Here is an 11,296-nt window from a genome sequence, read left to right on the forward strand (position 1 = left end):
CTGATATGAAAATGGTCAAAACACCACCAGACTTCAGATGACAGTTATGGCGCATTTCCACCACACGGTCGGCCTCGGCCACGCTCGGTACGGCACGGTACGGCTTGGCCGCGTTGGGCCTTAACAGGGCCGACTCACTTCATGCTGCGCTTCCATTACAGTTTAGGAACTGGGGTAGTTACTATAGTAACGCAGTGTAGGCGGAGCCGTGACGTCATCTTCAACGAGAACCCCAGAAGAACAACACAGCCGTTAGTTGTTAGCACTCAGAGCTCACAGCTCCTTATATATGTTCAGAAACTCGACAAAAGTTAAACAAGTACAAACCACAGACTGCCTGTGTCATGGTGAATACAGTCGCTGCTTTATTTATGTCTGTATAGGCCGTTGTTGTGAGTGTGGACGGTCGGAGCATATACTGCGTTAGCTTAGCCAATCTCCATCTAGAAAACACGCATTTTAAAAGGTTTTTCGCCTGCCGTCTGTCTGCAAACTTGCCAAAGCATTAATTCATGGTTTTTACTAACCGGTATCAGTATGTTGTTACTTCGGCATCATTTTGAAACGTGTATTACAATTAAATCACGGTCAAATATGTCCATCTTGTTGTAGTTGTAGCCCCCTTGCCAGCGATCCTCTCTCTAGTTTAGCATACTCAGCCCGACTCAGCCCTGTTTGTTGGCCCCGATAGAACCACAATTTTGTCGGGCCAGAAAAGAGGTGAAAAAGTGGCCCCGGGCCGGGCCGGGCCGTAACTAGGCCTAGTGGAAGCGCAACCAAAAACGGGCACGGCACGACACGGCACGCTTAAAGCGCGCTCCGCGCCATGGTGGAAATGCGCCATTAATGGTCCAGCCCTCAACATGTCTATGTGCCATTAGTGAGTTTTCCTCAAAAGGGCAGACTGTGTATATATAGCATGCAGATGCAGACACATTCCATAGACTGTGGACGTCCTCATGTGAGGAGGGGTGGAGGAGTTGCACAGTTTGGGGAGATGATGTTCACTGATGGAGGGAACATGGCTCAGAGAGTTCCCCCACCAGTCACACTCGGTGCACTGCATCACAGTACAGCTGCAGACACTGGGTTTATTTGCACGTATTCTCCTCTAAAGAGCAAACAGCCACCTGGCAGGCTTCCCCCACTCTCCCTCTCCATCCTGTGTTTGCTGCTGTAAAAAGGAATGTGTGGAGGAAAGGTGATTCACCCCCTCAGAGACGCCATGATGTAACTCTGCATCGGGGGATGAAACGGTGCAGGTGCTCCATTTCCTGGTACCTGCAAAACAGAACACAAACTTCACTTTACTGTCGTATCCTCGTCTGTTTTGTTGCTGCAGTAACTTATATTTAAGTTATTTTTCCTTTGATAAAATACTTGCAGTTATTCAACTTGTAATAATGTATGTTACTCAAGTAAAGGGTGTGAATACTTCAGACTCATGCTAGTATAATCCTCCATACTAACCCCCATGTGAGGCTGAGTCTCCCTCTAGTGTTTAGTATCAGTATTGACCACCACCACCACCGCCATCCCATAGTAGCAAAGACATACAGTATGTACATTTGACATTGTCACATTTTTCCAATATGATGAAAAACCTGATGATGTATATTAAATATTCTTTAGTCCTCACCATGCATGTTGATTCTGAGTGATGTCACACTGCTCCTTTACATAACTGCATGGTGCATCAACACTTCCTGTATTTATGTGAGTGATACATCCTCCATATGTGATGAACCACATACCTTTGTGTGATTTGATTCCATGTGTTCCTGTCAGACTGGAGTCCCAGATGACCTCAGACATCCAGGCCATCCTGCACCTCCTCCAGAGGCAGACCACGTCCGGGCCCCCCGCCTACAGCACCGTCACCTCCAGCCCGGAGTACCAGAGGCCGGCCATCAGGGTGCAGCCGGTGTCGGCCCTGCAGGCGGAGTTCAGCCTGGACCCTGCTCCGCCCCGGCCTCAGGTAATAAACCACAGATTCAAGACATTAAGGAAAAAAACGCATATATTGCAAATATTGAAATCCTGTAAGGGCATTGGTTTGAACAGTGTGCTCACTCTGATCCGTCTTCACGCTGTGTTTCTCCTCCAGAGCCCGGAGAAGACCCCGAACAGATCCACAGACGGCTCCCCGGTGCTCCTGCGACCCGACGCTCTTCCAGACGGGGGCGTGGCCTCCCTGCTGGAGACAGACTGGGTCTCGGAGCAGAGACACACACAGGACAGCTCTGTGGAGCCCCCCCCCCACCAGAGGCTGCCGTCAGGCCGACAAGCCTCCCTGCCTGAAGTGGGCTCAGCACCGTCAGCACTGCAGCGGCCTGTGTCTGACCCGGGGCTCCCAGGAAACTAGCCCCCCCCCCCGCACCTCTCCTCTCAAGCTTGTCTCAGGGTCTAAGAAAGAGACTGTATATGCAAAGGCAACTGTAGACTTTCTTCCATTACTTTTACGGACTCTCTCCCCCGCCCCTCTCTGATTTAAATGTATAAAGACAATTTATACAGAGGTATTTATACACTATATTATTACCACGTGTAAAGTCATCATCCACCGTGTACATACTTTATAGAACACTGCCAGCAACACGAGGCACCTGATGTGCTTTTTCTAAAACAGATATGCATGTTTTACGTCCTGACGGTTGCTTTTCTTCCTGTGGCATGTTCCTCACTCTGACTCCCTCCAGGACCTCTGTAGCTGTCACCTCTTTTCTAACGCTCCTCCCCCCCCCCCCCAGGGAATCAGCTACATGAAAATCTTCCCGAGGCATTTCCACAGGCTCTGATCTTTCTATCAGCAGCTCCAAAACGTCCACGCAGAGATCTGCCGCTATATTTAGCATGCCTGATTCCACCACAACGCTGAGAATACACAGCGCAGTGTGTGAGGCTGCGCAGACATCCCACAACCACACACACGTCAGTCTTTGAGATCAATAACGATCTCATATCTCTAGAGACGAATCCGCTCTGGAGATCATTTTACACGTGAACAAAGTAAAGAGCCTCTTTCAGCTGCAGTTATGTTCCTTCACATGTTTCAGACAACATATTGAATGCTTGAATTATTAGATTTAAAAACACATATTTACCATATAACCACCTGAATCCTATCAATATAACAGAAGCATGGCTGTGGGGGGTTTGCAGTTCACTCTGGACTTGTAAGGGTCAGCGGTCTGCGGGTGTTTCTTTACATTACTATTAGGGCCATTGTAGCTGGAAATGAATGAATTTGAAAGATATGAATCTGGAGAACAGGGGGTAAACCTTCACTTTGCAAAGCTGTGGTGTGCAATGTGAAGTTGTTTTCAGTGAAGTAGGGACTTAAATCTGTTAGAAAATATTTAAACTTTCTTGCAAATTATTAAGAGAAAATATTTGATATTTGTAAGTGTTCTCTTGTTAATGAACCACTTAAAACTCAGAGAATATCCATGTGTTTTCTCTATAATGTTCTTTATTTTTGACCCAAAGACACCCTAATACACTGTCATTTCTCCTTCATATGCTAACCGACAGGAAGTGACATCTTGAATCTCCTTCACACCCTGAGTGAACTCTGACGATCCCACGTGATAGTTTTCAGTTGCATGCTTTAGGTCTTCCATTGTCTTCTTAAAAAGTACAATTTCCTAGATAAAAACCAGGAGAAAAGGACAAAAAAAAGAGAAAATAGTTGTCCATGTTTTCGGGCCGCCTTCACTAGCCTTAGCTTTAAACGCCTGCTCTAGCCTTGACACACGACGGCGACCCGGTGCAACAGCGCCACATTTAAAGGAACCACGTTAGGGTGCATGAGGAAAATGAATTAGTCATTTCCTAACCACACACTCTCACACAAGCTCATGTATTGCATGGAGACTGCACTCAATTATAACAAGGTCTCAAACTGTTTATGACATTTGGAAGGAGATTTAGAAATAACGCTTCGACCTATTTTTCTAAAACAAAGTTTCATTTGCCATTATTTTTCTATGACCTTATTGTTTCCCCCGAGATGTTGAGGGGAAGGCTTTGGAGTGCAGAAGGGAAGAAGATGAATGCAATGTACAGCCTCTCAATGTAGCAAGCAACACTTCAGTGACGGGCTTTAGGCTGCATGAAACATTCATATTGCACATCATATCATTTCTACTTCTTCAACCCAACTCTTTACTTTGTTAAAACCCGGGGAAACCTTATTTAGGAAAAGAGAAACCACACGGATGCTCCAGCAGGGTGTCCTCCATCTTTCTTTCTCGAGCACAGATGTAGAACAAAGGTTGCTGACGCCGATAGACTCCACGCGTCCTGAACACTTTTCCATGGGATTTGCTAACTTTTGCACAGATTAGAAAACTTGCTGTACTGGATAACAATGTCCCTTTTGAAATACTTAGTGCTGTTCACAATTGTTTTTATGCATTTTTTTAAATGTTTGCCACTGTATTTTATACAATGCAACACTTAACAGCTCATTTGAATGTTTCTGTTCTTAACTATATTTAAATAAATGAAATATCATGTGAATAGACTGGGAAAAAAATGCGCAATTGTATAAATGAATAAACAGAATGCATACTGATTAGAAAGTGTTTATTGTGGGTAACAAAATATGATCTGAACTATGGCAATAGGAGTGTGCAGGGCATCTTTAAAAAGTACAACCAGCTGTGTTTGTAGGGAAACATTCAAAACAAAGTGTGAAGCTGCACTAATCTCAGGCTTTATCTCACTAGCATTATAACAGTTATCACAGTCACTTTGGCTCGTTATCAACTTTCACATCAAGCTAATCTAAACTTATATAAAAAAACAGAAATAAAAAATATGGCAAGAAAGGAGAAAGCTCTAATAAAACCATAACCATATCAAGTTCAGTGTAAAGGCATATGAACATGTTTTGTGTAAATGCTGCTAATATTTCATCATTAATCATGATGCTGCCTGACAAGGCTCTCTAGAAGCGAGTTTCATATATTAGCGTACATTCAGATTATAATGGCACATTAGGTGTCTCACAGGTCGACACATCCAGCATCACTCTGGCATCCAATCGAAGATTTTTTTTAAATGTGTTATAAATTATTCTAATTCCCTCTAATGTGAATACATACTGGCTTTATATAGATTTATATATGCGCCTGATTCAGCACGTCCCTGTGTGACTTACAAGACTAAACAGCAAGCGTTACAAGCATGAGTACTTTCCTGTTGCAGCTCAGTCAAAAATACTGGCCTCCTTTTGCATTCCCATGAGGCAGTGGTCCAGACTCCTCCTCTGATTGGTCGGTGCCGCCTTAGATGGCCATCGTGCACAGGATGAACTGGTGACAGAAAGAAAGAGAGATGGAATTAACCTCAGCACCTCAACAGGATATGGTGTTTGAAGCTGCTCTGAGCCGTTTCATATGCAGGTAAGCGGCAGCTACATGGAACTAAAGAATAAAGGTCAGGTGGAGGCAGCAGGCTACGAGTTGAAACATCTGGACTTAAGCTATGTGATGCAGTGATATCTCCACAGGACACAGGACTCACGTCATCGTACTGGAAGGAGACGGCTCCCTGCTGCATGGTGTCTCTCCTTTTGAAGTTATCTGCACCAGGAACAGGAAACATCGGCGTCAATAAACACATTTCACGCTCAGTCCACATTAAACATCTGGACAGCAGTGTGTTCAGTGAACGTGTCACATCATCTCTAGATGTGTATACCTGTGTGAGCACGCAGTTTGATGCAGCAGGCCACGTAGTCGTCGAAGTAGATCCTCCCTCCTTTGTTGTAGCGCTTGATGATCACATTCAGAGCCTGAGGGCTGACGCGGAACCCTGAGGAACACAGAAGAAGATTAATATCAGGCCTAAAAACGCAGAATCCAAGTGCATTTTGTCTGGGCTTTTAAGTCATGTGTGTCTTCATTAAGTGTCCCTCCCTCATGCTTCAGCCTCACCCATAGCGTAGATGGCCTGCCCCATCTCCTGCGGCTCCACAGTGCCGCTCCTGTCCCGGTCGAACATCACAAAGTTCTGCTTCCAGCCGTTCAAAGCCGTGAACAGGTCCTTGAACTCGTTGAAGCCCATCTTCCCCGTGGAGTCCCGCTGCACACACTCGGGTTAAGATTCATAACTGCTGACCCACAGGTATAGAAACAGCAGGCAGCCATTGACATACACACAGCTGGTTAACCCGGTTCAAGGACAAACACCACACCTACTGTACATATACTTCCATGGTGAGTGTGAGTGGACAATAGGAGCACCTGAGGGACTCATTGGTATTAAAGTTAGGATACATCCATCATTGCGATCATGACTCTGCAAGTCTCCAGGTTGAATGCTGTAAAGAGAAAATAAAGGGGGAAATTAGTAAATCTAGGTTTAAAGTCCATGTTTTCACACTTAACTTTAGTGCTAATTAATCCATCTGCTGACGGCGAAATCTGTTCAATATTTCCCTGATTAATGAATCAGTCATATGCTGTTAAAAAGGCTGTGCTTGTATTCAACTCTGTGTACTTTCTCAATCTCACAGTAATATCCATTACAGTCTTTAACTGTTAGTCTTTATTCATGAAAGGCAGTATAATAATATTGCTAATAATATTTTCTTGGTGAGCTCTTATGCCACCAAAAAACACAAATATTGAACTCAGATACTCTTCACTTTACGTCATGTATGTAATCTGCAACTTATACTCACATATTTCGTGAACTACCACTTCCTTCTCCTTTATACTAATGAATATTCATTTTTCACATGCACTGAAAGAGACTGTCAGCTGTCAACCAATCACAGAGGAGATAATAGTGGTTTGACACTTCCCCTCCAGAGAAATACATCACTTGATATAAAGACCTATTAGGCATTTTGTTAGTGTTTTAAAGCCCTCTAAGTTTGCGAGTACGGCCTCTGCTCATTTGTTAAATGCATGATGTAAAACAACTAAGAACTCATATTGTCTGAGGCAGTCTCTCTTGTGGAAGGAGTCGTGGACTTACGAGAGTAGGATCCGGTGAATCCACCCTGGGTGAGACACCTCTGCAGCTCGTCTGCATCCACCTCTCCGTCCTGAACACAGCAGGGGTTGGGGGGGGGGGACAAATTATAGTTTTACTTTTATGTAGGCATTTTAAATATTGCAGTCTTCCAAAGGACCACTTTAGATAAGGTAGTGTAGTGAGTCATTCATTACTGAAAGAGAGTGAAATCAAGTTCAAACAGAGCCCTGCTTCCTCTTAACTTCATAGTAACTGAACCGATTCATGAAACCTGATATGTCTGCAGAGAATGTCCTCTTTGTGACCACACTTCAATATGAAAGTGAAAGCTAGCCTTTGGTAAAACTCTGCCTTTTATATAGGCTACGTGTACTGTGTGCTCTCCTGTGAGGTTCGAGAAGTGAAGAGTGCGAGTTCCTCCACACTAACCTGGCCTGCAATGGCGGTGAAGAAACCCCACATCGGGTCATTAGCAACAGCTGGGGCGCCGTACGAGCCTTGATATCCTCCTCCATAGGCGGCATACCCTCCCTGATGGGGTGCGCCTGCCATCTGCCCTCCCATGGGCCCTCCCATGGGCCCTCCCATGGGCCCTCCCATGGGCCCTCCCATGGGCCCTCCCATGGGCCCACCCATGGGCCCACCCATGGGCCCACCCATGGGCCCTCCTGGCATCCCCGGCATCCCCTGAGCTGGCATTCCCGGCATGGGACCGCCGTACTGAGGCTGGGGACACATCAGAGACCAGGGTGGGTGTCATTAAAGACTCTCAAAGTGTTTATTCAAATGTAGAAAACAGGATACAACTACCACATATTTTTCTCACTTTCAATGGTTACTTATTATTATATAACTCACATATAAAAGACTTTTTTAAATAGCAATTCATTGATTTTGACAACAGTTTGGGAAATGTGATATCTTGTTGTGCTTGTAATATATAAAGCATGCCAGTGTTACATTCACTGACTGCAGGTATCAACGTGAAGTGATGCCTGCCTGACTGTCACTCTGGAGGCCTGCTATTGGCTGAGGAACAATAAGCTTCTAACCCCTATTCATCAAAACTGAGGAGTCACTGCATTCCACACTTAGACGTAGATAAAAGCGATTTTTAGTTTAATATACAAAGCTTAAAAGGAGGTGTCTTGAGTCCCATTTTTCTAGTTTAATTGAGTAAATACAGGCCAGAATTGGGTCCTCTTTGTAATCAATTAAGGATTCCCAGAGGCAGATGTATAGGCCTTAAAAAAGAGATTGGTACATGGGCGTCGCAGCCATTATATGAGGGTAGGACAAGTCCCCCCCACTTTTTCAAATGATTAGTTTAGACCCCCCCACTTTTACTATGCGGAAAGTCCGTGAATCGGTCTATCCACTCGCCGCACTTTGTAGAGCGCTGTGTCAGTGCTTCACTATCAAATGAAATCCATTCCACTTGCTTATTGAGAGAATGCCCAAATCAATGAAACTCCGTACCATGTTTTCACTGCTACTTTGTACCAAGGCAGATTCTCACATAGCGCGCGCATGTTCAAGGAGTGTTGTCATAGTTGGACAGCTCAGATCTGTTGTATGAAGCGATGCCGGTAGCGGCGGTAAGGCACACACACCAAATGTTCAGGAAATGGTTAATACAGCGAAAATCAAAGCTGACGATCTCTTGGTTTGATATGTTTTCTCCCCCAGACAACATGGACATAAGAACATTTTTTTCAAAGAAGAGGAAAGTAAGTCATCAGCTGGTAGCAGTTAATCAGTGAACAGTGATGGCGGCGTCTCACTTCTGGAGAGGAGTTTCATCTTTATGTCATGATAGAGAGATACAAATACTGAATAGTTTAGATGAGAAAAGGCATCGAAATGCCAGGTTACTAGTATTTATCATGTAAACAGGGAACATGAATAACCCGATCTCTCTGTGCTCATGTAAACACCATATCCCCAATATGATCATAACCGGGATAATACTCATAAACGGCTTACTGATGTCCATGTAGAGACGCAGTCAGTGTGTTTTACTGGAGCCTCAGTTCGATAAGAGATTATTTTCTGAGTTCTTTAACTTAGGTACTCTCTCTCAAAATGGTCATGTGCATTATGTTTTAATTATACTTCTTATCATTCAGAAGCTTTTTGTGTGTGTTTATGTTTTACTGAGTGCTTATAGGCTATTTCCATCCCAGTATTCAGTTAACTATTTATTTTCTGTGCACATTACATAGACTAGCTAATATTCTACCGACTGCTTGGGACTTTGAGTCTTCAAAATGTCCAATGTCACAGACTGGGACTTACTTTAGAGTCAGTTGTATTTACATTCAGTATGACTTGTTATGATTCAATGTGAAAGATTATACTGCTCAATAAATAATTATCACTTCACCACCTCTCTTGACATCTAGGCACTTGAGCGTGAGTCAGAGGCAGAATACAGGGACAGTGGAGAGAGGTCCATTGCTGAGGTGAGTGATGAAAGGGAAATGACAGTTGAGAGTAAATTGTGATGTGGACTCTCATCCCAGGATTTTAAGGAAATCAGTGGGGATTTTGAACAGGAAACATTTCAGTCAAGGGGCATCATATGATCAATATAGACAGAAGAGCAACATTTATTTGAACATTTAAGTCAATGATACCATTCCTAGGTGAACTTAACATCCGTATGGAGTCAGATCAGTCTCAATATTAATAAATGCTCACAGAAGGATTCACAAATGTATTTTGCGATTTATATATAAATGACTCTCCACAACAATATCTCTCAATGTACTCACAAATATTTATTGTTGTATATAAATGTACAAAAAATGGGCATTTAAACTGCTTTTTATTAATTCAAAGACAGCTCTGAATTAATAATCAAATATGTTTCCTTTCTTTACTACTGGATGAAATTACAAAATGTACCCATCATTTCCCTCATGCTAGTATAGCCACATAAAAGTATCAAACCACCTGTTAAAATGCACCAGAATACAGGAAATCTATTTTTTTTCCCCGCCCCCACACCCCCCGTTAAAAATGTCCCCCCCACATTCAGGATGCTTCCTACGCCCATGGATTGGTATAATATAACACAGGTCAAACCTAGTCTATCATATAAACACGTTTGGTAGGTCAAAGGATTTGCATATCCTCTGGAATGTTGGGGATTCTTTTCTCCCGGAAGACATTTTTCCGACTCAATTTCTAATAAAGTGGAGAATAATATGGCTCCTTACTTCCAAATTAAAACTGAACAAACGTAACTTTTTCTTCTGATAACATATGTAAACCAAACTAATGTCTACATGAAGATAGGAAACAGATGTATGACCCGTGTAACAGAACAATTTATTATCGCTATAGTATTCGCTGAAACAGCCCCAGGCTAGCTTTTCTGCTAACCAATGTAGCTCGTTTAACTATAACAATACGATAACATATCATTAACTCACCGCAACGTATCCAGGATAAGCCATTTGGTGAAATAGGGAGAACTGTAGCAAGTTTTATATCTTAATAGTGGAGTGACGGTATACAAGGGTTTCTGTGAATACACGGTAGTAGCTTCCGATAAGTCTGATCGTCATCTGCTACGTCACCTCGGATGTGATGTAGCAGTTGCTACATCACATCCGAGCTGCAGAGAGCTGGCAGAAGTTAGTTGACTGACGGGGGGAGATAACCAATAAGCGAGGAGCAGTGGAAGAAGACCCGCCCATCAATTGTTTAATGGGCTGCGTTTAGGTAATCCTCGTACATTTCATTTACTCTAAAACGACAGACAAAATGGTTTGAAAATTAAAGATTAAAAGGAAGAACACGAGTAAAAAACAAGTAATACATTTGAAAAAGATACATTCATCAAGCTGTTAAACACTTTTTCCCTTAATGTAATTTTTGGTAAATTGAGTTACGCTTCTGGTTGATTTTAAAGTTAAGAGTCTCCACTTTTCCAATATTTCCCAACTTCTAACTAAATTGTTCTTCACTAAATATGTAACTGTCATGCATGGCTTCATGTCACCATTAGATGGTGCTTTTGAGACGTTTTGTCCACAAACACAACAAAACATGTACTTTATTTCTATAACCTGAGTTAATGCAATGACAGCTAATTAGTTTAGCAACTTTTAAATAGAGGCAACTCATTGTGATTTGCAAATGTCTCTTAGCAGGTCTCCCTTGAAAAAGAGGTCAATGATCTCAATGGGATACAACCTGAATAAATAAAGGTTTGAAATGAAATGAAATGAAATGGAAAATGAATACAGTATACATAAAATGTAAAATCATAATAATCAGCTGAACTTTATGG

At 42.9% G+C, this 11,296-nt stretch overlaps 2 protein-coding genes across 2 annotated transcripts; one reads left to right on the forward strand and one right to left on the reverse strand.

The window, feature by feature from the left end:
* The first annotated feature begins 1,754 nt into the window (after nucleotides 1-1,754).
* Nucleotides 1,755-4,503, forward strand: LOC117498952 (potassium voltage-gated channel subfamily H member 7-like). The gene is made up of 2 exons (XM_034151158.1): nucleotides 1,755-1,978; nucleotides 2,108-4,503. Exons 1-2 carry the CDS (start codon nucleotides 1,802-1,804, stop codon nucleotides 2,363-2,365), a joined length of 435 nt encoding a protein of 144 aa, XP_034007049.1. The 5' UTR covers nucleotides 1,755-1,801; the 3' UTR covers nucleotides 2,366-4,503.
* A 72-nt stretch (nucleotides 4,504-4,575) lies between these two features.
* On the reverse strand, nucleotides 4,576-10,589 carry LOC117498945 (sorcin-like). Its single transcript, XM_034151146.1, has 8 exons — nucleotides 10,434-10,589; nucleotides 7,423-7,719; nucleotides 6,994-7,063; nucleotides 6,288-6,331; nucleotides 5,946-6,093; nucleotides 5,710-5,823; nucleotides 5,533-5,591; nucleotides 4,576-5,321 (listed from the first exon to the last, which is right to left on the reverse strand). Exons 1-8 carry the CDS (start codon nucleotides 10,455-10,457, stop codon nucleotides 5,295-5,297), a joined length of 783 nt encoding a protein of 260 aa, XP_034007037.1. The 5' UTR covers nucleotides 10,458-10,589; the 3' UTR covers nucleotides 4,576-5,294.
* Nucleotides 10,590-11,296: the final 707 nt, after the last annotated feature.

Source organism: Trematomus bernacchii, unplaced genomic scaffold, assembly GCF_902827165.1.
Source record: "Trematomus bernacchii unplaced genomic scaffold, fTreBer1.1, whole genome shotgun sequence".
Classification (NCBI taxonomy): domain Eukaryota; kingdom Metazoa; phylum Chordata; class Actinopteri; order Perciformes; family Nototheniidae; genus Trematomus; species Trematomus bernacchii.

What these genes read in the sequence shown, in the direction of transcription:
- LOC117498952 (XM_034151158.1), top strand. Translation starts at nt 1,802, where the DNA reads ATGACCTCAGACATCCAGGCCATCCTGCACCTCCTCCAGAGGCAGACC. An exon ending in CTGCTCCGCCCCGGCCTCAG is followed by an intron (nt 1,979 to 2,107) that starts GTAATAAACCAC and finishes TTTCTCCTCCAG; the next exon opens with AGCCCGGAGAAGACCCCGAA.
- LOC117498945 (XM_034151146.1), bottom strand. Translation starts at nt 10,457, where the DNA reads ATGGCTTATCCTGGATACGTTGCG. An exon ending in GCAGGCCATCTACGCTATGG is followed by an intron (nt 5,824 to 5,945) that starts GTGAGGCTGAAG and finishes TGTGTTCCTCAG; the next exon opens with GGTTCCGCGTCAGCCCTCAG. An exon ending in CAAACTGCGTGCTCACACAG is followed by an intron (nt 5,592 to 5,709) that starts GTATACACATCT and finishes TTCCTGGTGCAG; the next exon opens with ATAACTTCAAAAGGAGAGAC.